The 23,319-nt window shown below is 45.5% G+C and overlaps 5 protein-coding genes across 9 annotated transcripts; 2 read left to right on the top strand and 3 right to left on the bottom strand.

Annotated features, from left to right (window-relative positions):
• Positions 1–429: 429 nt before the first annotated feature.
• Positions 430–2,418, bottom strand: LOC128270402 (actin-related protein 5). Its single transcript, XM_053007802.1, has one exon. It carries the CDS (start codon positions 2,416–2,418, stop codon positions 430–432), a length of 1,989 nt encoding a protein of 662 aa, XP_052863762.1.
• Positions 2,419–3,322: 904 nt separating this feature from the next.
• LOC128275095 (sorting nexin-6) lies at positions 3,323–6,799 on the top strand. 3 transcript variants are annotated; one of them, XR_008269318.1, is made up of 8 exons: positions 3,323–3,603; positions 3,771–3,926; positions 4,106–4,843; positions 4,909–5,091; positions 5,347–5,364; positions 5,502–5,611; positions 5,707–6,546; positions 6,606–6,799. XR_008269318.1 is itself a non-coding variant. In XM_053013483.1 (7 exons), exons 1-7 carry the CDS (start codon positions 3,598–3,600, stop codon positions 5,798–5,800), a joined length of 1,305 nt encoding a protein of 434 aa, XP_052869443.1. In that variant the 5' UTR covers positions 3,323–3,597; the 3' UTR covers positions 5,801–6,799. The 3 variants fall into 3 exon arrangements, 2 of the variants coding, with proteins under 2 accessions (XP_052869443.1, XP_052869444.1); XM_053013483.1 differs by having other exon boundaries at positions 5,707–6,799; XM_053013484.1 differs by lacking the exon at positions 5,347–5,364 and having other exon boundaries at positions 5,707–6,799.
• Positions 6,800–6,881: 82 nt separating this feature from the next.
• LOC128275096 (adiponectin receptor protein) lies at positions 6,882–11,934 on the bottom strand. 2 transcript variants are annotated; one of them, XM_053013485.1, is made up of 5 exons: positions 11,707–11,934; positions 8,885–9,693; positions 8,602–8,789; positions 8,345–8,538; positions 6,882–8,274 (listed from the first exon to the last, which is right to left on the bottom strand). In XM_053013485.1, the coding sequence occupies exons 2-5, from the start codon at positions 9,658–9,660 to the stop codon at positions 8,134–8,136; spliced, it is 1,299 nt and encodes a 432-aa protein (XP_052869445.1). In that variant the 5' UTR covers positions 9,661–9,693; positions 11,707–11,934; the 3' UTR covers positions 6,882–8,133. The 2 variants fall into 2 exon arrangements, with proteins under 2 accessions (XP_052869445.1, XP_052869446.1); XM_053013486.1 differs by lacking the exon at positions 11,707–11,934 and adding an exon at positions 10,627–10,909.
• Positions 11,935–14,777: 2,843 nt separating this feature from the next.
• On the top strand, positions 14,778–16,660 carry LOC128274253 (leucine-rich repeat protein soc-2 homolog). 2 transcript variants are annotated; one of them, XM_053012382.1, is made up of 2 exons: positions 14,778–14,843; positions 14,934–16,660. In XM_053012382.1, the coding sequence occupies exons 1-2, from the start codon at positions 14,778–14,780 to the stop codon at positions 16,575–16,577; spliced, it is 1,710 nt and encodes a 569-aa protein (XP_052868342.1). In that variant the 3' UTR covers positions 16,578–16,660. The 2 variants fall into 2 exon arrangements, with proteins under 2 accessions (XP_052868342.1, XP_052868341.1); XM_053012381.1 differs by having other exon boundaries at positions 14,778–16,660.
• A 1,243-nt stretch (positions 16,661–17,903) lies between these two features.
• Positions 17,904–19,278, bottom strand: LOC128274254 (CDGSH iron-sulfur domain-containing protein 2 homolog). Its single transcript, XM_053012383.1, has 3 exons — positions 18,879–19,278; positions 18,183–18,394; positions 17,904–18,109 (listed from the first exon to the last, which is right to left on the bottom strand). Exons 1-3 carry the CDS (start codon positions 18,973–18,975, stop codon positions 18,020–18,022), a joined length of 399 nt encoding a protein of 132 aa, XP_052868343.1. The 5' UTR covers positions 18,976–19,278; the 3' UTR covers positions 17,904–18,019.
• Between the last annotated feature and the right edge of the window lie 4,041 nt (positions 19,279–23,319).

Here is a 23,319-nt window from a genome sequence, read left to right as displayed (position 1 = left end):
TTGCTCCCGAATCAAGCGCCGAAAGTTCACCGTTTTCGTTACACTGCCTTCGTCAGCATCCACTTCGCATTGCGGTTTCTACGGGCGGACAAATCGGCAGCTGGCCTGACAAATCCAAACAAGTCCCCACTTCCCAGATACGAAAAATGAGTTCATTCGCTAGCCGCAAATAACATCGCCCCAATGAAAAAACACGACGTACTACTTAAATTATTTACTCTAAATCTCATTTTCTAGCCTGACTTTGAACTTTCGAACCTAACTTTGGTGTTTGCCCTAGTGAAAAAGGTACACCAATCGGATCGAGCACGAGTAATTCGATGTCATCTTTTGAATTTTCAAATTTTAAGCAATTTTAGGCGGAAAGCAGCACTTACGCAGTCATTAGTCTCTATCCTACGTAGCCATAACCATATCTTTATTCTTGTTTCATCCCATCAAACTTCCTGGCGCTAGACCGACCGTTCCCGGCGCCATGTTTGGAGTCGGAAAGTAAACGTTACTGTTCAGATGCTCCTTCAGGTACTCGCCACCACACTCCTCGTACAGTTGGCGGGTGATCAACGAATGCCGGAAGGTTTCGGTTAGGCAAAACTTACTCGCTCCATTCCATCCGTCCAGTAGCGGGTCACGAGCGAAAACGACCTCAAACCGCGCCTGAAATGGCAGCATTTCACGCAGTTCACGCTCCAGGCGCTCCTTTAGGCCACGAATGTTCGCGCAGCCTCCGGTGAGAAACACATTTTCGACCAGATCATTTCTTCTTTCCGGCGGAAACAGCTTCAACACGAAGTCGACCGTTTCGGCCAGACCCGCCTCGAAGCTTCCGATGATGCTGGGCTGAAACAGTACCTCCGGAGCCCGAATGCACTCGACACCGAGATGAATTTGGTATAGTTCGGCAGCACTGCCGGCCATCAGCAGTGGGTCTTCGTACGTTGCATTTGCATCGTACTGCTTGAGGATGATTTCGCACTCCAGCAGCCGTTCGTTCTCCTGTTCGATGTCGCTGTCAGCGTCGCGACTGATCTGCTTATAGACGTCCCAATCCTCGTCCCGCATTCCAAAATCGTCACTTCCTTTCTCTTTGCGCGCAAGGTGCGAAATGATGCGCATCCTTTCTTGTGCTGCTGCCGTGCGCCGCTTGGCCAGATCCTGTTTGCGCTGCTTGCGGGCGTTACGCTTCTCAAGGATCGTTTCCCTTTTGCGACGCGTTTCTTCGACCCACTCATCGATCGTCATGCTAGATGGTGGTTGCAGCAGCTTTTCGGCATCCGGTTGTGGCTGAGAGCCACCCGCAATCGGTGTATTAATCTTAAGTCGGGCTTTATCAATACGCGACACAACCGCACCGATTGCACGCTTAAGTTCGCTCAAATCTTTCAAGCTGTGCTCCGCAAGTCCATCACGGATATCATCCCCATCCTCGGCGGCCTCCTCAAGCTGCTGTAGCTGCGCCAGCAGTTCCTCGTCCTGTGCTAACTTTTCCTCCCGGCGACGAGCGTTAATCTCTGCCAGGCGTCTGGAAAGTTCCTTTTTCTTTTCCACCTTCTGCTCGGTCGTTAGCGCCGGCGCGGTCACCGTCTGGTTGTAAGGAAGCTGAATTTTCTTCACATTCTGCTCGTAATACTCCACGTTGGCCCAGTTTCGTAGTTCTTCCATATAATCGTACGCAAACTCGCCGTATCGGTGCAGCAGCATCTCGGATCGACTTAGCGTGATAGCGGTCATGTGAAACGTGTACTTTAACTGCAAACAGCGGTGCAGAAACGAGATCATATGCGAACCACCAATGTTGACACGCCGTATGTTCTCAACCACCATCCGGCCGTCCATTATCGGAACAACGTGCGTAGTGTGGTACCCGGTGGCGATGATCAGCCCATGTTTTGCCCCCTGGTTTACGTTGTAGCTGAACAAGCAGTCTACTCCGAACGCCAGCCCTGGAATGTCATAGCACTCGAACAGCAGCTCCGACATCAAGCTGCGGCAATAGTTGGGATTGAACATACACTCCGTCATCATGACCCGGTGCTGCACGGCGTTTTCCGAGCTAATGCCGAGCTTCGCGAAGATGTAGTCCAGAATCTGTTCCTGTACATTATAATGCGTAACAACATTTCGATCAAATTGCGTGCGTAGTTGCAAGCGCATGGCTTCGATGTTAACAATATCGTTTCCTATCTGCGTAACTGGAACAACGGTTGGCTCAACGTCTTTCTTGTTGCGATCTTTGCGTGGTTTCGCGAGCAGATTACGGAAAGTCAGTGCCGGTCGGTCCTTTAACATCCACCCGGCACGGCAGTTGTAGGAACCATTATCGATCACGATTACCGCTTCTCGACCAACCGAAGGATCCGGATAGAGTTGCACAACGTCGGGTGTGATTTTAAGATCCTCGATCGGAGAAATATCCATTGCGTGATGCAGTTTACACAGTTTACAGTTTACAGGCTTAGTTCTTTACACCTAAAAATAAGCTTGTAAACAAATGATGTTTTGTTGTGTTTTCCTTGCCGGCTTTGACGTTTGCCCGAAGATTCGAAATCATAGGGCACAGTGGGGAAGTTTTATAGAAAAGATGGACAAATTTTCTTTTAAAAAGAATCTGCGGACTTTTTTCAACTTTATTGTTTTCTATGCATGTGTTTCAATTAGACTCAACATTTTTTTGTGTAATACACGCGTTATAATAAATTCGCTTTAATAATTCGCGTAAATATAATAAATTCGCTTTTCTCGTTATTTTAAGGTTTTTAAACGCCTGAGCTATGCAATCTGCATTACACCAAAATGGTTTAATGCCTCATCGTCTGCAAAGATCAAGTATCTGATAAAAAACTAATGCCTTATGAGTGTGAAAAAGAATGTAAAAGGATCGAGAAGCTTTACCCATTGCGTAGCCTATATTTTCTGGCAAATAAGCTGACTGCAATTTGATTTATTTACATACATGACCTAACTATGCGTCGTTTCCAGACAGCATCCGAACCCTCCACTCCACCGAGAATCGAACCGACGTTACGAAGATTGTAATAGTGTATAAATGAATGAATAAATAGTACAAAATAATGTTACTGGTATTTTAGTTTTGAATATTTTGAATGAGCTATAATTTTCAACAAAACTTTGTAGCAAATGTCAAAAAATGAACATTGACATTAAACAGGCAAAAACATGTGCACACACACGGCGCCGCATGCACCGACGCAGCCACAGCCAAGACCCGAGACGCAAATCATCGGTCTGCCCACACTGTCCAATCCAATGTGTTTGTTGTGCTGACGAAGACGTTTCGACGGATTGTGTAGATAGCAGCAGCAGATCTTGCAGAGTGCTTAGCTTCACATATTTGTGTCCGACTGAAACAGGCTGTGAAAATACCAACCTCTCGGCTTGCATACGTTTTCTACTATCGAATTTAAGCGATTCCGATCGCGATTGTTCTTATTAGTTTCACGGGTAGGCAAAGGGCGGCCAAAAATCAAAGAATATCACCACTCGTTAAGGCCCCAGAGTAGTGCTGTAGTGGCAAAGTGCGATTACAGAGGGCGGAAGTGAACGATTCACACTCGTAGCACCCTAAACTCGACAAATATGATGGTAAGTGGTTTGTGGCTGTGACACGGACATCGCGGCCCTATTCTGGCTGCTAGTGAGATGTCCACTGATAAGAGAATAATGTCCGTGAGGCCCGCTAACGGAAGGCGTTACTCACGCCCCGATGACGAATTTTGTTTTTATTGTTGTGATGTTTTTATCCGTTACAGGACGGAATTGAAGAGAATGGTTCACCACGGTCACCGATGAGCCCGGTAACGGTCTCCGGTGGTGGGCCAGAAACGGTCCAATCGCGCCAATCGTCTGTCGACGGTGTTCCACCAACTGGTGGTTCGGTAGCCGCTCTGCCGGAAAACTCTCTATTGGTGAGTCATTCGCTTTTGGGTGCGCGCGAGTGTGTGTCGTACGTTCCATTCACGCGCAATTTGAAAAGCGCGCCTATCCGAGGAAACCATGAACTTTCATTGACACTGCCTTTTTGTCTTCCTTCATGCCTCGCCTCCCTAAAATCATCCGCATCACCCTTGACCGGCACCTATTAAAGGTTGACATATCTGATGCGCTGAGTGAGAAGGAGCGTGTCAAGTTTACCGTCCACACGCGGACCAATCTGGCCGGGTTCGACAAGACAGATTTTCTTGTCGTTCGACAGCATGAAGAGTTTGTGTGGCTACACGAGCGGTTCGAGGAAAATGAAGAATACGCCGGCTACATCATACCGCCGTGCCCTCCGCGGCCGGATTTCGATGCGTCACGCGAAAAGCTCCAGCGGCTCGGCGAGGGCGAAGGCAACATGACGAAGGAAGAGTTCAAAAAGATGAAGCAAGAACTGGAAGCGGAGTACTTGGCCACGTTCAAGAAGACCGTCGCCATGCACGAGGTGTTCCTGACACGACTCGCCTCACACCCCGTTTTTCGGGAGGATTCGCACCTCAAGGTGTTCCTGGTCTACGACCAAGATCTGTGCGCTAAAATGAAGAAAAAGATGGACATCTTCGGTGGCCTGATGAAGAACATTGGCAAAACGACAGACGAAATCTATCTTGGTGCGACGGTAAAGGACGTGAACGATTTCTTCGAACGCGAACTACAGTTTCTCGGCGAGTACCACGCGCACCTGAAGGAGGCATCGTTGCGCACGGAAAAGATGACGAACAAACACAAGGAGATGGCCGATTCGCATGTACGCATCGCGTCCCAGCTGCTTGGTTTGTCTACGGCCGAACATGGTTCGATTGAAAAGTTTCTGGCCAAGACGGCAGAAATTTTTGAGAAAATTCGGGTAAGTTTACGCTTATCGAGAGGAGTTTGATCGTTCATCAGTTCACATCTTCCTTATTGCTTTAGAACATGGAAGGTCGCGTGGCGAGTGATCAGGATCTTAAACTCGGCGATACCCTGCGTTACTACCAGCGTGACAGTAATGCGGCCAAAGCGCTGCTCATCCGTCGGCTGCGCTGCTTGGCTGACTACGAGGCAGCCAACCGGAATCTGGAAAAAGCACGCGCCAAGAACAAGGACGTTCATGCGGTATGTAATGCTCCGTTCGGAACCACATCCCGCCATGTTTAACCACCGGCGTCAAGCTTTTGCTTCCGCTGTTCTCTCATTTTTGTCGGCTCCAACCTCTCACCACATCAACCACATGCACTTACACAATGTTTTTCAAATGTTTTATCTCTTTATCTTTCGTCTGTCTGTGCCGTTTAATCTACGCTGTGCATATGCATTCCTTCAAAAAATAAAAAAACGCACAAACCTCGTGCTGTGTTACGCGGTTTGCAGCCACTGGAGGTGCAGGAGGTGGGAAAGCGTGTTTCGTGTGTTGTTTGAATGTGTTTTTCGTATTCTTTCGTTATGTTTTGTCGCGTGTTGATAACTCAAGATCATGGATACACTCTTCTAATGCCGTTTATCTTCCCCTTTTTACCCAACTCCAGGCCGAAAGTGCGCAAACACAGGCATGTGAAAAGTTTGAATCAATGTCGGCCCGAGGTAAGGAAGAACTGGTCAGTTTTCGACTGCGCCGTGTAGCTGCCTTCAAAAAGAGGTGCGTGAAGTTGCTTTGGAGCATGATGATGTACCATGTTGGGTAATAACATTTGGCATTAACACAAAACATGCTCTTCTTGCACTCTTTTACAGTCTGACCGAGCTAGCCGAACTGGAGATTAAGCACGCGAAAGCGCAGTACGATCTGTTGCGTCAATCGTTGCTGTCGCTACAAGAACTCGTTTAACTCTGGGCTGTGGACATCCACCTGAGGTGTTGGTGACCACGAACTAAACCAATCAAACGCAAACCGTCTACGTGGAACAATAGTTTTTCTTATACACGTATATACATATTTGTACACACCGACCTCCCAGTCTCGCTCGGTGGGACAGGATGGTGTCGCTACCATTCGGCTGAATGGTACTTCTTTCTTCCGTTTAAGTTTATACTTTTGCCTATTTTCGAACTTATCATGACGATCGCAAGCGTCAGTAGTTTAGTGGAAGACCGAAAGTTAGCAAAAATGCAAGACAGTAGATAAAGTAGTAGCGGAAAGCTCGATATAAACTCAAATTTTGTCACATTCTGGTTCCGTAGAATGTAGCATACATTTTTCCTTGTTTCTTTTTGCAATACATCCATTGATTTAAATGATCTTAACTTTCTTCTCAATTATTTCATTCCTTTTACATCGAATAGGTTTACATTATTTGAAAGATTCAACGCGGTTAATGATATATACATGCGCGCATTCGACGCATTCCGTGTTGAATTTGTGACGAAGGTGAAAACGAAACGAAACGGTTCTAAACAAGGTGTTCCAATGTGAACGAACTCTCGTAATTTTAGCAGAATATTTTTAAAACTGAAAACCGAGCAAAATGCGCCAAATAAGAACAAACCTGGGAAGGGAAAGCGAAAGCCGTGTCCACTGTAACGGGTTACTACTTGCGGCGTCAGAAGAAGGCACCATCGTGGAACAAGAACGAGGTATTGGCACATGCATGTGTTTTATGTTTTTCATTTTTCTAAGCCTTTATACACTCCAGGTGTAGAACGCAGAGGTCTGGACTCTGTTTCTCGTTCTTTTTCGAAGGGGGCTGCGGAGTGCTAACGCTCTTCCGTATAGAGTTGTTGGTGGAATGCAGCCGTGCAGAGCAGCGAGAATTAAATAGAGTTCGACGGTGATGCCGTGTAATTTGTATGAAATATTATTAAAGAAACAAATAAACCAATGTATCGAAAAGAAAGTGTGATTTTCTTTCGCCTAAAAATAGAGCAGACAGATCATGTTCCTATTCCTTACGGGGTACCCATCAGCAACATTTTAATTTCTTTTTAGAGCTCTGGTACATATTATTGTGTAATCATCAGGTTGTTTTTTTTTTTTTTGCTTTTATCAAGTTTTTCTTATTTCGCTTTAGTTGAAATTCATACATCCCCATCTGTTCCTATAATGCAACCTATTTCCACCGTTACTTCGCAGTCGTTACTCTGTTATCTTTTTATATCTGCCGACGACATATCGCAAGCTTTCGACGAACGTGAAATTTTCCCAAATTTCCCAACTAACAACTTTTGTATGTTTGTCCCCTTATGATGTGTGTCTTTTTCGTTTGTTTTTGTTGTTGCTATGTTTAGGATGTCCTTTATGTGCGACTGTTGAATTTGGAGTTATTTGCTTGTTGTGTATGAAAACAGTTTGCTTGGTGCTGCCTGCGCGTGTGTGAAACTAAATTAGATGCAATGTGACAAGTAGAACCGATAGGACGTCCATTTTTTGTATTGGGAAAAAACACTATCGCTGGGGCATTGATAATATTGCGATACTTCAGACGAGTTTTAATTTGCTCGCCTAATTATAATCGAGCTCGCAAATAACCCTCGCAACAAGAGCTCAAGGTGAAAGGCTCGTGAAAGGCGATAGATCGTAATGGACTTATGGATTGTGTTTAATTAATTTAAAAAAAACTAACAAAACAAAGAACCAAAATAAATTCCCTTTACTTTTGATGAAGCCGTGTTTTGTGGTTGCTTACGGTACCTAAAATAGTCTATGGTTTGGTTTTATCTAAGAATTACTAGTTTCCACCGGCTGTCGCACACCTTACACCTTATTTTTTCTACCCGGTCTTCTGGTAAACGAGTCCCTAAGTTCCTGGCTACGGGATTCCGGCTATAAAAAAAATTCAATAGTGATGCAAGTAATTAATTAAGGAAACGCCGATAAGAGAACATTTGTTCTGCTCATTATAAAAAAAACAATGATCCTTTATGAAATCTAATAACGCGCAAGGAAGAAACATAAGGATTCGGTTCTTGTTCTGTGTGAAAAAATATCAGAATTAAATCAATAGACAAATGAATAGAAGCAAGCCAAGAGAAGGATATGACAATAAATTAAGCAACAATGGAAATCTTCCCTAGCAGCCACTATACTTCTGAAAGTGATTCCTCGGCTCTGATCATCGGTACTCAATTCGAGAGGCTGTTAAGTAACATTAATGCTTCCGGAAAGAGGTCTCCTTTGTATCAAAGGCCAATAGCTTGCTCGCCACGGATAGAGAACGGGGGGTCTTAGAAGCTGATCGCCGGGTGCTGGTGTGGAATGTCACACTCGCCAACCGTCACGCGGTACATGGCCATCTCGCTGATGCCATGGTAGTGCACAAAGGCGGCAACAAGCACCAACACGTGGAAGATCTGATGTGACTGGAACTACAAAAAGCGTTATTAAAGTGTAAATTGGTTGCACCAAAAGCCTGCCGCCGTTTGCCTCCCCACTTACCCAGAGATCACACTTTCCCGGGAACCACCGCTCGGGGACACGAAGAGCGTAGAAGAGAGCGCCCAGAATGTACAGCAAACCCATTAGGATCAGCCACCCGAGACTAGCCTGAGAGATTTTGCTCACCCAACCTTCCATCAGCACGTAATGTATCGCCGGGATAATACCAGACAGGCCGAAGCTCATGAACACTCCTGCAAAAGACGGTGGGCTGTTGCATAAAACTTCTTCCCCATGGCGGTAGAATCCGAGCTTACCTGCTCGAAGCGGTCGCAGGTTGGGCTGAGAAAATTTGTCCCACAACGAGGTGACGATGGAGGTAATGCCCAATACGATGACGACGGTCAGGTAGATGAGTTTATGTTTGTAATGACAGTAAAAACCGTAGTACAGCCACGGAACAAACGAGCCCATAATTAGAAGAGCGATTCCGCAATAATCGAGCCTGATGGACGGAACCAGAAATCAATTACCAAAGAAATTAGTCGGCGTTACTATACTCGCGAAATGAAATTCATTAACCATTGCTAAGTATCTTACTTGGAAAACAGCTTTCCCACCATCTCCGAGTGGCAGCAAAGCGTGTGGAAGGCGAACGAAAACCCAAGACAAATGATGGCGCCAATGAAGAAGGTAAGAAAGATCAACTTCTCCTGCAGTTGAATCTCGAACGCTGGACGCGTCAGAAAGTAAGCGGCGACTCCGATGAACATGACGCAGCCGAGCAGATGCGTCCAGATGTTGCCCGTTTCGGTGTGGATGCGAAAGATGGACTTGAAGCAGGCGCTGAACGAGGGCAGCGGCGGTCGGTGACCCTTGTGCAGGAAATCGTTGTCCTGCAGCCACGAGGGAAGGTTCTTAAAGTGGCACACCTTCCAGGAGGCTTCCCAAACCTTGCGCACGAATTCTTCCGCCTGCTCGGCCGCATTATGCGCGAGCGCTCCGAGATCGATCTCGTCGGAGAGGACGCCTGCCTTCAGGACTTCGGTCATTTCCGCTTCAAGCAGTTGATTATCTTCAGGCGTTGACGGTAACGGGCAGCCAACACCGTCGTCCTCTTCCTCCTCCAGATCATCATCGTCATCGAGTAGATCGATGTCTTCGGAGGCAAGCGAATCCTGCTCGGGAACCCAAACTCGCCTTTTTCTTATGCTAAAGTCGGCCTCCATCATCATGTTACTAAACAGCTCGCCCTCACCGGAAGTGCCAATTGCGTTTAGTGCGCTTTTCCTCGTACCGCCTACCATACCCACAGGATGCTCGTGTATTCCATCCTGAGAGCCACTGTTAAGATCGTAGCGCAACGACGACGACATCGGGAAAATAAAGATTTCCGGCGTTGCTCGATTCTGTTTTGGAAAGGAAATAACAATCACTTTAATTTGATGTCAAACCAACAATTGTATTTTATTGTATTGGAGTAAAATTAGCGCAGCGTTTTGGCGGTCCTTAAAACTGATAGTGATACAAAACCGGTCGAAGGTCAACCTAGAACCGTATCTAACAATTAACTCAAATTGAAACACCGTTGCGACAGAAGTGACGACGGAACAAGCAATATTATTAGCAAGTCTGGCCGCATACATAAACTATGTTACGATTGCCGGGTTCGCGAAGCAGAACTACGCAGTGGTCCGCGATTGGTCTAACGAAGTCGATTTGTCGTGTGAAAGTAGGCAAGGAGCGTCGGGTCTCGATAGATGATCAATAAATATACCGTTTGCAATAACAGTAGGTATGCTCTTCCATAGTTACTAGGTCATAAGTTGATCCTCAGTAGTAATTTTGCCCAATAGCTGATTTATCAGTAGTCATTTTGCTTATCAAAAAAATTTCTCTTGTGAATCAACATTACTGGCATTCTCATTTTACTGACAAAGTAAAGGAACTTGCAACCATTAGCAACACCGAAGCAGTCGTGGGTTTTGCTATCGGCACGTGTACTGTGTTTTGCTTTTCTCACTTGATGAACGTTCCGTTGATTTGTAATCGTTCGAACCAGTGTAATCGAAGGAAACATGTAAACGAGGGATAGACTTTTAGATTGCAATCTCCTACCGATATGCACATTCTATGCACAAAAGTACCACAATATCATCGATGTCGCGTGAACACAAAGAGATTTTTCTAGAATATCAACTAGCTCAAGACGAAACATCACATAGCAAGCCTGCTGCTGCGGAAGAAGGGAGTGGCTATCAATAGCGGATGAGTGTGCCAGTGCCTCTGTGCCGTGTCTCATGCCAAAACGTTTTTGCGATTTCTACTTTGAACCGGATCACCTTGGACTTCAATCAGCTGTAAGCAACGAGCTGTACTTCCTTATCAATGAGCGCCTTAGAAACTCCACCATAATCACGTGAACCGTATAGACATCGAGTAAGCCCTGGTTAAGAGCGTGGTTACATAGGTTTCCAATATAAAATCACTTCCATCACACACTATATGCACTCTATGTTATGCAGATTTTATGATTCTTGCACGAGCTCACGAAACATGACGTGCACGATAATCTACATTCGGAAACACACTTATGAAAAATAAGACCACCAACATGACGGACCAATGCGGCGAAAATCAATAATCCTCTACTTTTCAACCACAAACTGCATCACTCTTGTGCCTCTCCCTTATGTTTCCTTTGTATAGAAAGAACTTAGTAGAGATAATAGTGGGTTTTTCGCCTAGCACGAGAAAGCTGATAAAGCGCAAGTTAGGAGCAAAGTCAAAGGAGCGAAAAAACCACTACCAAACTGTGGCGATTTCTTTGTTCGTTTTACTTTGGCAAATGGACTTTCAACTATTACACAATGTCGGGCCGCACTGTTTGCTCTTCTTGTCTCTGATGCAGGCACAGCATCAAAAGCAGTTTGTCGCACCAAAAGTTAATTATGCTTCTTTTTGTGAATCAGCATATTGGTGCACGGGATGAAAGTATTTGCCCTACAAAAAAAAAGTATGCTACTACGGTGGCCATACTGTTGTTTGTATGCACACAACACGGAACACCGAGAACAATTGTTTGGTAGTCTCTACCAATAGGAGGTGGAAAGCACATTAGACCGGGAAAGCTGGACCGTCTAAGATTGGGAAAACAGACCGAAAACAGCACTCGAAGCAGCGCGCTTAGGGAAAAGAAAATACGTCACTATTTGGTATGGCGCAGAGCTCCGTATTATGTAGTGCCGCCACTCGGGTGCTCCGCGAGAAAACCCTTTTCATCGACCGATTCTTTATCACTAGATCATAGCCCCACGTCACTGGAAAGTATGTTGTTTATGCTCTCAGCACTGGACACAAACGCACTGATTGCAAAGGAATGATTTTGATTAGGATTACGCGAAAGGGAAAATTGTAATTACCCAAACGAACGGTTCTTCCTGGTAGCGTTTCGCCGTGGTTGCGGATTCTGGAACTACAAAGCACAAACACTAACCCGCGCACAATGTGGCCCAATGGCTGGGGTAAAAAAGAAAATGAAAAATCGACGGCTACTTCGCACCCCGTACAGCCCACAAATTCGTACGAATGCAAACAGCTCAATAAACTCTGTGTGAGGAAATTCAATAAACTGTGTCCACCATGGCCAAAGAGCCAACAAACGTAAAGGAATGAGAGGAACGGAACGACTCGTACAAGAGAACGGAGAAAGAGTCAGACAAAAAGTGACGTATGGCAGCGCTGTTTTTAGTGCACGATCCGTGGCTTCAAATCTATCGTTCACGCTCTGGAGTATCATTGCAGAAGAAGGGGTTTCGTTTTAAACCGAGCAGAAGCAAACCGTTTTGGGGCCTGAACCATAAAATAACGTATGGCAACAGGATGGGGCTGAACATTGCTCGTAATTATCAACGTATGAAGTGACTCATATTCCGATGATTCCGCGATGGCTGCGAAATTTTAATCAATCACATTTGCAGGTGTGCGGCAGGGTGCACAGTAACGGTATTTGACGATAAGACGAAATTGAAAGCCCGATAACAAATCATAAAAGTGATTGTGGAGCACGTGTCGAAAGCCTGCTCGGCAACTGAACGGCAGGCGAAAGAAGCCGTTTCAAAATCATTCCCTGCGTTACTTGTTTTCCATAGGGTGATTTCCCATGAACGACGTGAGCATCGGTCAAGAAAATCTGTTGTGCATTACAACACCACTTTCCCATCTTTCCCGTTCTTTCGTTTGAGCAACCCTTTTTTGGGTGCACCAAGTAGTGATCCCGCTCGTTCGCGCTGAATTCGTCCTTTCTCCCAAGCGACAAGCTTCGCGATATAAACATCCTTTTGGCGAGCGGCGCGAGAGAAATGAACCGGGATAGAGAGCGAGAGAGAGAGCGAAGAAAGAGTTGCACACCGTTCTAGAGAGAGAGTGCGCTTATTGGTTCCGCCCGCTCGCGTTTGCCCTTCGCGATGACAGTCGAGCCGAGGTTTCCGACGAAGAAAAATTACGTGTAAACCATCCAAATCGGGGTTCCGGATACACACCTTCCTTTCGATGCGAGCTGTGCGTGACCGCCGCAGTGTCCACTAGGTCAACCCCGACACGCGTCTGTGTTTTAGTGTTTTCGCGCGCCTCCCATCGGAAAGGGTGGTCAGGCCGAAAAAATTGTTCGCAGCCACCAGCAGGGCACCCACCGCGGACACGGAGAGTAAGTTGAACAGTTTTCGCTGGGAAGCAAATTCTCGCAAACAGTTAGCAGTTCTATTGCGCGCCCGCACTAGTTGTTCCGTTCGTGTTGCATATGGGTGGGCAAATCCTTTCTGGTGGCCCTCGGAACAAAATGTCCGGCGGCACTGTTGTGCTGTTTTCGTCCTTGCCCATCCACCCACTCGCATACAGCGTCCCAGGGTATACCTGGACACTTGTTTAAACTACGAGAATAACCACGGATCTCTCTTTCTCTGGGCGCGTTCTCTCTCTATCACGCACACACACATACACACTTTCTCTCTTTTTCGCTGGCCTCTGTTTCTTCGCAGCTAAGGTTTTGGTACGTTCGATTCGGTGTTTCCCTCTTTTATCGATGCCACATTAACGCGGCGTATCGGTGTGTGGCACGAGAGTCCAATGTCAGGTACAGGCAGACCCCACACCCCACCCACCGCCACCGAGCATTGTTACTTGTAATGCCAAAACAAAATATCCGTGAGAAGCAGAGACCGTGTGTAGCGATCCGACTAGAAACGGCGAAGAACGTAAACCCGCAAGGAGTCAACTAAGTTCGGTCCGTGCCCTTTATCCTGTGAGTTGGCTGGTTCACGGGTACGTTAAAACGGTTGGCCAGCACACATCTCGCTGGGGCGTATCGGGTTACACGTTTCGTGCAACACCCGGGATTTTGTTTTCTTTAATATTCTTGTCGGCGGCTGCTTTGGGGGTAGTCAAGCAAAATTGATCGACTATCATCGTTTTCTTTCCAGACTGTGTGCATTGTCGTTCGAGCCGTCGGTATCGAGACGCACCATCGTGGGTGGCCTTGAGCGTATCTTCTATACTCCAAGATTCGCTATCTGAAAAGGCTCACATGTGGTGGAAGAGAGCACCAGAAATCTGTGCGACAGGTTTAGGAGAATTAGTTTGGCCTCTGTGTGTGTGTGTGTGTGGGGGGGGCGGGTTTGTGTTGAAGGCTCTGATGCCTTTCCTTTTCTGGGTGTGTTTAAGAAATTCGTGGTCTCCCTGTGTCTCGTCAGGTGCTTTGACAATCGTTGTTACCTCGACCGGGTGGCTGGCCTTGCATGAGTCGTTCACTGCGCACACAGGCACAGGCATACATAGAAACATGGGTCCTTTGGCCGTCTGCCGTTCTTGCTCCTGATTTACACAGTTCCCCGTTTCACGCTCATTTTACGGACTCTGTGAGCGGAAGATGGGACTTTTTATTGTAAGCAACAGTAAAGTCTGACTGTCACTGTTCGTGTCCTTTCTCACTGTCTCTCTCTCGGTGCGTTCCGAAAACACGATTCTCTCACGGTCTCCTGCAAGGCAGTAAGCAGAAATCATCAAGGACTTTCCGCGATTGACACAGGACGGGCAATTTTTCCGAGCTTGTGACCACCGATGACCACGTTCCTCCACACACGCCCCAACAAGTAGCCTTGTAAGGGAAGGGTGCCAGACGCTTCTGCTTTTGCGACACAGTTCCACTTCATCGCGATTCTCAATACAGGATCCCTTTTCCTTTATTTTCCAGATCGGAATTTGTGCTCTGGGTGTCACTGGTGACCATTGCTGTGGAACGTGGTACTGTGGATCATCTCGTGTTCGAGCTCGGTTTAAAATCAGCAAAAGTGTAACGAAATTCCAAAACGGCGAGTGTCCACCCTTTCCACGGGTTCCGTGAGCGGATCAATCAGCATCGTCGAAGCAAACGAAACTCACGGACAGCGGCGTCGTGAACATATTGCACCCAGTGGCTGTTGGTTGGGGAGCGCAAGGCATGAATTTGGCCAGCACCGGTGGAGGCGGTACCGGCACCTCAAGCAGCACCTCGCAAGGCAGCGGCGTAAGCGGTGGGGGTACCGGTTCTGCTGATCGAAGTTTGTCGGCCGCGGCGGCTGGTAGTAGCAGTGGTGGTGGTGGCGGTGGTGGACAGAGCGCGAGTGGCAGTGTAAACAGCGCCGGCAGTGGTGGTGGCAGTTCCGGTAGCGAGATGCCAGCCGAAATCATTCGACCGAAGGTTGTGACGGTGAAGCACCCGGAATCGAACAAACCCAAACCCACCACCAAGAAGGGCAAAGCGATCCAGGCCGATGTGGATGTGATGAAGGAGTTCCAGCGGTGTAAGGAGGAGAACATCCAGCGGCTGGATCTGAGCAAATCGTCCATCACGGTGATACCGGCCTCGGTCAAGGACTGCACCACGCTTGTGGAGTTCTATCTTTACGGCAATAAGATATCGTCGCTTCCACCGGAAATCGGGTGCCTGGCGAATCTGAAGACACTGGCACTGAATGAAAACTCGCTCACCTCTCTGCCGGAATCGTTGCAAAATCTGAAACAACTCAAAGTGCTCGATCTGCGGCATAACAAACTGTCGGAGATCCCGGACGTGATCTACAAGCTACACACCCTGACCACGCTCTATCTGCGCTTCAATCGGATCCGCGTCGTTGGCGACAATCTGAAGAATCTTTGCAACTTGACTATGCTAAGTCTGCGGGAGAATAAAATTCACGAACTACCGGCCGCCATCGGCCATCTGGTCAATCTTACCACGCTCGATCTTTCGCACAATCACTTGAAGCATCTGCCAGAGGCGATCGGTCAGTGCGTTAACCTCACCGCGCTCGATTTGCAGCACAACGATCTGCTCGATATACCGGAAACGATTGGAAATTTGGCGAATCTGATGCGTCTGGGGCTTCGGTATAATCAGCTCACATCGATACCGACAGCCCTCAAGAACTGCACGCACATGGACGAGTTCAACGTAGAAGGTAACGGTATTAGCCAGCTGCCGGACGGGTTGCTGGCAAGCCTGAGCAACCTAACCACGATCACGCTGTCGCGAAACGCGTTCCACAGCTACCCGTCGGGCGGGCCGGCTCAGTTCACCAACGTTACCAGTATCAACCTTGAGCACAACCAGATCGACAAGATACAGTACGGTATCTTTTCGCGCGCCAAAGGACTCACAAAGTTGAACATGAAGGAGAACGCCCTCACGTCGCTGCCGCTAGACATCGGCACATGGACGCAGATGGTGGAGCTAAACTTTGGCACGAACTCATTGACCAAACTGCCCGACGACATCCACTGCCTGCAGAGCCTCGAGATACTGATCCTGTCGAACAATTTGCTAAAGCGCATCCCAAACACGATCGGCAATCTAAAGAAGCTGCGAGTGCTGGACCTGGAAGAGAACCGTCTTGAATCGTTGCCGTCCGAGATAGGGCTGCTGCACGATCTTCAGAAGCTGATCTTGCAATCGAACCAGCTCAGCTCTCTGCCGCGTACGATCGGTCACCTAACAAGCCTCACCTATCTTTCGGTTGGGGAAAACAATTTACAGTTTCTTCCGGAGGAGATCGGTACGCTCGAGAACCTCGAGTCGCTGTATATCAACGATAATTCCTCGCTCATCAAGCTACCGTATGAGCTGGCCCTTTGTCAAAATCTGGCTATTATGAGCATCGAAAACTGTCCACTGTCCGCCCTGCCACCGGAAGTCGTCAGCGGAGGTCCGAGCCTGGTCATACAGTACCTCAAGCTGCACTCGCCCTACCGACAGATGTGATTTGTTGGCGCGGAGAGCGGACGCGGAACCGAGCACGATCAATGCTGGCGCCGGCCAGCCACGTCGGTGATCACCGGGCAAGTTGGCCACCGTTTTGTTTTGGCAACCTTTCGCGTTTTGCTGCGTTGTCAACGGTTTTCATCAGCATGGCCGTTGGTTTAGCATTTTGTTATGTCCCCTTATCCTCCCCGTTGTGTGGGAAAGTTGGAGATGATTTTCGCAATCGCCGTCGTTTGTTCCAAAGGATGCCGTTGCCGCAGAAAGGAGCATTTGCAGGCGTGGGTCGATGTGTTTTTGCTTTTAGTGCTCATCGAAGTATAACAATCCGGTGAAAGTGCAGAGTGGTGGAATGGTTAGTGGCCATATCCCGGCTAACACGGCCGGAGCGAAACAAAGAAAAAGAAAACAAATTGAATCAATGTGATTAAAATAAAGCTTTAATATTATTGCTTATTAAACACGAGCGTACCGGCCGCCCGCACGGTCACACGGCCAAGTCAGCCACAGTTCTGCGCTCCCGATCTTCCCCCCGATAGTTCAGCCTTCGACGGGCGACTTGTGTATGTGCGTGCGAAAGCATCTAAAACTACCAATCCACGGACAAAGGACGATCGAACGAATCCTTATCAGGTACGCTAAGGCAAGCACCGCTGAGTTCGAATTTGCTCGAAGATGTTCGCAAAACGGTCAAACAGCAAAGTAAGCTTAGTAAACCGGGATCGTTTCTGCGACCGCATCGTGTTGTTTGATGAATAGAAACCTTCGGAACATTAGTGCGGAGTGTGTGCGGCCAGTGTGAAGCAAGTGTGTGCATGTTTCGTTGAGTCCCTCTGCAAGATACCGTTGCTGGCAGTTACTTTTTGGCGATTTCCTTCTCAACGGCTTCGAGTACATTTCATCCGCGTTTTCCTGCTTGGGACTATCCTGGTCGGCACGTTTGACAACAAGGTGAGTAGTTAATTGTCCGTGTTTGTGGCATGAGAAAGTTTTGAGTTTTATGATTAAGTAATAGAATATACAAAATGTAGGTTTGGTGTTTTATTTTTGCATTTCAAAAATATGTTTACAAGTACAAATGATGAGTAAACTGGATATACTTGGCGAATGACAGAACAAAGACGAACAGACGGTAATACCGTAGATTCCTGCATCGAGCACCAGGTATTTTTGATAATTAACAAATATGTAAGCCACTGGCAAGCAGTAAGTTTTGCCTCTTTGCAAGTTTTCCTCCTGAAATGTCTCTTTTTGAGCACTTTAATTTTGCTCTGCCCATGCTATGCATTGGCCGAGGATTCATACTGTCCAAACTTTCACCGAATGCAAATTAAAAGCAGAGTGCAAAGTATTTTGGAACATAAGATTTTTGTCTTTTTTCTACTTGCAATGAATACAACACCCCTGGACACTAGGAAACGCGTAGATGTTTTAAGGTTGCGCGATTAGTTTTTCTTTCGCTGCACCACCACCGGACCAAGGTTGTCGCCACACTCCTTGTTGTGCGCACCGTGTGAGCCATCGCAATAGGGCCACTGCAAGGAAATAAGCAAATGTAAATTTAATTCGCGTATTTTTTAGCAAGTGTTACCAAAGAACAAAACTCACATTTTTAGTCTTCCAGCATCGACAGAAAGCAGCCTTTTCAGTGATATCCTCGATATCGATCATATCGACCACCTTGGGCTCATCGAGACGAACCGAGTTATTCACCTTTTTCGATAGTTTCGGCCGCGCCTCCGGGCAGAACGCCAAATAGGACATGTACACGACACCGGCGACTGCGGCCGACGGTGGGACTAGCGATAGCCAATCCTTAACTGCAAAACGTAAACAACAACATGAATAATATGAAAGTATATCTTTTGATGCACGAAATGGGCAGATAAATAGTTTAACCCCGTTTGAAATAAACTCCAGTACCTTCTAAAGAGTTTGGATGGGTAAGGAATAAGTCCGGTGTCGCCATAGAGCTATTATTATTCCTGTTTGTCATCGTGACAACAAATCTTACATAATGGAAACGAAGCACGTTTGAGACTATAGACTCCTGGAATGCTGAAAACATTCATTCAGTTTCCTTCACAGCTCTGGTGCAATTTAAAAATGGTTCCATTTTTTTCGCTAGGCCAATGAACTACGCATTCGTCTGGCCACATGATGACTTTACTGGTTTCGGGTGTCTCGCTTTGCTTCATCGCCTTTCGTTGAAAGTTACGCTCGAGCGAACCGAGCAACTTTCGCAAGCAACATTTTCGATGAAGAACTCGAACACGAACTTTAATTAGAATTAGAATCACTTACATCCTAACCGGAACCATCCGCCGAAACTGTCCGGGATAGGTAGCCCAGAAAGATAGTTCGGTAGCGTTGTTTTCACCAGTCCCGAAAGAAGCTGCATGGCGATGATGATGGAGTTTCTGATGTGGTTCGTAACTCTTTTCTTCTTCGTACGTTCAACTCAATGCACTGCACACTGTACAGCCGTCTGAAAGTTTTGAAATGGCCTAGTTAACCAGTCACGATTTCGTCGGCTTTTGCGTTTGCTCTGTTGTATCGCTACACAACGATCAGCAAAGAAAAACGACAACGGCTGTATTATCTTTATTATAGAGATTTCGAGCTTGAAGCTTCTTTCATCTCAATGTACCAATGGATTTTTAATTTGTCCCTAAACACGAAACGTCAAAATTTTTATCCGACCGATTTTTGAACCTAACTAAGACACTGCGAACCCGAACTTTGATGACGAACCTGACACCCGAGTCAACCTACGAAAATCCCGAACAAGAAAAGGAGAGCGGGCGAGAGAGAGACAGCACCAACAATTGAGTGTCGAAACTTATCGTTTTGTTGTCATTTTTCGGCATACGTCAGTCAGCTGAGCGAAATTGGCACAAAATCTGTACGTTTCCTAGGGAGTACCTAACCATCGCGTAACGAGATTTTATTCGACGATTAAACCGACACGTGTTCTCACTCTGCTCAACTTTTAAGTTATTTCCCTAGTCAACAAACTCCTAGATCCTAGATCTTACTCAACAAACAATATTTCAACATTATTTTAATTCTAATTTCAGTAAACGTTAAGCTCAAATTTATGATGAAATTAGTATTATCAATAAGATTTGAATTATTATTCTTCTTTTCCTTTTTAGAGTGCAATGCCTTCAATGTTGAAAAGTGACCACCGGAGTTTTAAATCCGAGCAAGAAGCCCAGGCCATGCGGTTCCAACGCTTTCTTGGAATCTTCCAAGTAGTAATGGATATCCAAGGGAGAGATGTACGAACTCCTCGTCGTTATGGATGATTGCGCAACATTCCTTGCCATTTCTAGTTTCACGTAAAGACGGAGCTCCAACTCTCCAACATGATCAGAGCAGAATTTTTTGTATCTTTGTAACGTAACACTAAGTTTACTTATGAACCATTTTACAAAAGTCCTAATTGATCGTTTCCTTTGACAAAAAACATATATGCCAGACACACGCGCACACTCACTCCGCCGTTCAAAAGATTCACGGAAAACAGATAAAATGCTTGCTTAAGTTGCTGACGAACGGTCGATCGTAGTTTTTCCCTGTGACCGAGCGTGGGGCAAAACTTTCCTACAAAGAACTATGCACAAATGCAAACGAAATACGTAAATGTTCCAATTGTTCAATTCATTGGTGGTTGGCTCATTATTTTGCTTTTTACCTGCCCAACATTCTGTTGACGGTTTACTTAGATTGTTTTAGCCAGATGATACACAAAAGTGAGAGTTTATAATGTCTTGATGGTTCGGCATTAATAAAACAGAGGTGAACCGCATTTTACATTGATTGACGAACTGCAACGAATTTATAGCTTTTAAAAGAGAGGGGGAAAAGAAAATGGACAACATTAACACCCAGCCCCGAAAAAACCCCTTACGAAGCGCAAACCACATGTGTAAAATTTGCTCGTGACACGAGATACGTTAAAAGTAAAATAGAAAATAGAATAAAATTCTATATCGCTTATATTTGGTGACGTCGTTGGGGCGCGTTGGGGCGCGGCTCTCGGGAAAATAGTTTTAGTTCGGTTCACACTGAGCAGGAATTGATACACTATTTAGTTTGTACCACGTATCGTTTATGTTTAAAATATGGCTAGTCGAAGTTGTACGAATTTTGCTATGCAACACGCTCACACGCCATGATGAAGCGCATCAAACAAAACCGAAAATATGGTATTTAGACAAACAAGAGCTAGGTCGAAACATTAGCAGTTGAAACGCAAAACAAGATGCAGATAGGGAGATAGTATCAACAGTTACGCACAAAATGTTGGTTCAAAATTCTGTTGTCTGCAATAATAATGAATATTGGGTTTCCGATCATACTAGCACTAGGATGACCTGTAAGGGAAGGGCACAGCACTTGTGCAATGGTATCTCTCTAAATGGGAATCGCAAATAGTTGTCATTCCTCGAATATTCTGCAATTTTGAGGAAATGCCCTCAAGTTGAAGGCAAATGTTACGTTCTGATTGGTTGCAATGCTTTTTGTGGATCACAAAGAGATTCCAGTAGAGAGAGAGAGAGAGAGAGAGAGAGACCTTCGTTAACATTGGCTTAATTCCCAATATACATGGACAATGGACATCACATGCAATCTGAGATTGCTCAATTATTGCTACATTCTCCATACTACGTTGTAAACCTAATCTTAATATTTTGTTGCCATTCAATGCTTTCAAAACTGTTCCTGTGGGCAAAAATTAAGAAGAACGCTAGAGGAAAGTTACAAAAAACCATGAAAAGAGAGAAAATGGAAAGCAGATGCGGCCTAAATATAAAAGTAGTGAAAACAACAGGAAAACAAAACCGAGTGTAACATTATATGAGAGTAGTCCGACAAAACAAAATCGTAGACATTATAATTAAACGATTAAAGCTATGTAATATAAAGGAAATAACTGCAGAAACCTAGAATATCAGATCTATATATTCTTGGTGCATCCATAATTTAAATGAAATACAATGTTGTATAATACCAAGAGAAGAAAATATGTGTTTCAAAATAATAGGAAGCAGTTCGGCATGAAAAGCAGGCGAAGCGATCTTCATTTCTGTTGAAAAAAAAAATAACTTGAACAGTGGCGAGTAGAATGAGTACCCTAGAGGGACTGGAAATAGATGAAAAAAGCTTGTATTTATCGCGAAAACTGATCCTACTAGAGATTTATCCTTACTCGCTCGGTCCCTTCAACACTTTTGGCACATGCTTTTGGTTGCGGAAACCATTTTGTTTTTTTGCCACCGAAAACGAACACGTTCTCTTCTACAACGAAACAACAATGCTCAAAACCGATACAAGCTGAATTATTCAAACCGACACTGTGTATCGGAAATTGAAAGTCTAGTGCCATAACTGAAGAGCTGAAAATAAGCAACTCGACCAGATTTCCTTTAATGTATTTTTTTTTAAAAGCCTTTTACCGCAATTCAACGCAAATAATACCTAAGTGAAAAAGAAATTGTACTAATCCACTGCCAAAGACTACTGGCCCAGGGTTTAAGAGACAAGCATTGCGTGCCTAACGTGAGCCAAATATCCCCAAAATGGTGAAAATATGTGTACAAGCAGAAATAAGCCGACTACCGATCCAATCCCGTCAAAAATAGTTCATTCGTTTTCCGTTTCATACACCGTTTTGAATGTGGTGTCGTTGGCCGGTCGATCGGTCACGTTAGGCAACAAATTTCTTGAATGATTGCCTCATGGCGCGAAAGTAAGGTTTAAATTTTACTTGACTTTACTGTTGTATTCATTGCTGTTATGCTTCACTAGTTGATCAGTCTTAGCAAAAGTATGGATGTACACCAAGCAAACACTGTGTGTAAAAGTTATGCCGAAACGTGCTGTCGTCGATGTTGTTGCACAAAAAATCCCTTCGAGCCCAAAGTATGATCGTACTTACTCACAGTCATTATCGTGGCCCCCGGTGGAGAGTCGTAGCTTCTTGATGCCAAACCATTTGCCAACCCGGGAAGGACAATCCGAATGTTGTGGAGTGCGCGAATGTAGGCAATGGTTTGTGTGTGCTTTAGTCATGTCAAAGTGAATTGTGAGTTAGTTCGAGCGTACTTCTATCAACCGACCGGTAGGCAAAAACCAAAAAACAACAGGTGTCGATACGGTGGAGGCATCTTAACTATTCTGTAAAAACGAACATAGTGACAAGATACTAGCGAAACAAATGGAGAAGGAAATTAAAAAATAAGTCTTAAGCAAATATAAAATAAATACAGCGAAACAAATGGTTGCAAATTTAAAAGTTAAGGAAAATTGGGTAGACGTTTATATATATACACTTCCGCAAAGAAGGGGCATAATTCTTCGACATCATAAAAACAATTTTTTTTAACGCATCCGATTTGATTGATTGTGACTAACCATAAAAATTACATTAAAAATCATCGAAAAAAGGAGGTTCGAGGAGGAGGATATTATAAAACGTATCGCTCGGGTGTATCGCAGGCGATGTACGTTTGTTTGTGGCAACGTAGAGATGCAAACGATAAACAGGGATGAAACTATTTTATTATTTTTAAAACTTGTCTGTTTAATGGATATGGTTGTAGGTAAACGCACACGAGGTGTTAGTGAGAGCATTGCAAAAAGGGCACGAGTTCCAAAAAGGCAAAAACGCACAGCTCGAAACGATTAAACGAAGAAAATCATCCCGAATGTGGCGTAGCAAAGGAAATTATTAGCA

This window comes from Anopheles cruzii, chromosome 3 (genome assembly GCF_943734635.1).
Source record: "Anopheles cruzii chromosome 3, idAnoCruzAS_RS32_06, whole genome shotgun sequence".
Lineage (NCBI taxonomy): Eukaryota > Metazoa > Arthropoda > Insecta > Diptera > Culicidae > Anopheles > Anopheles cruzii.
Note: the sequence above shows the minus strand (reverse complement) of the source record. Positions and strands in the feature narration are given on the sequence as shown.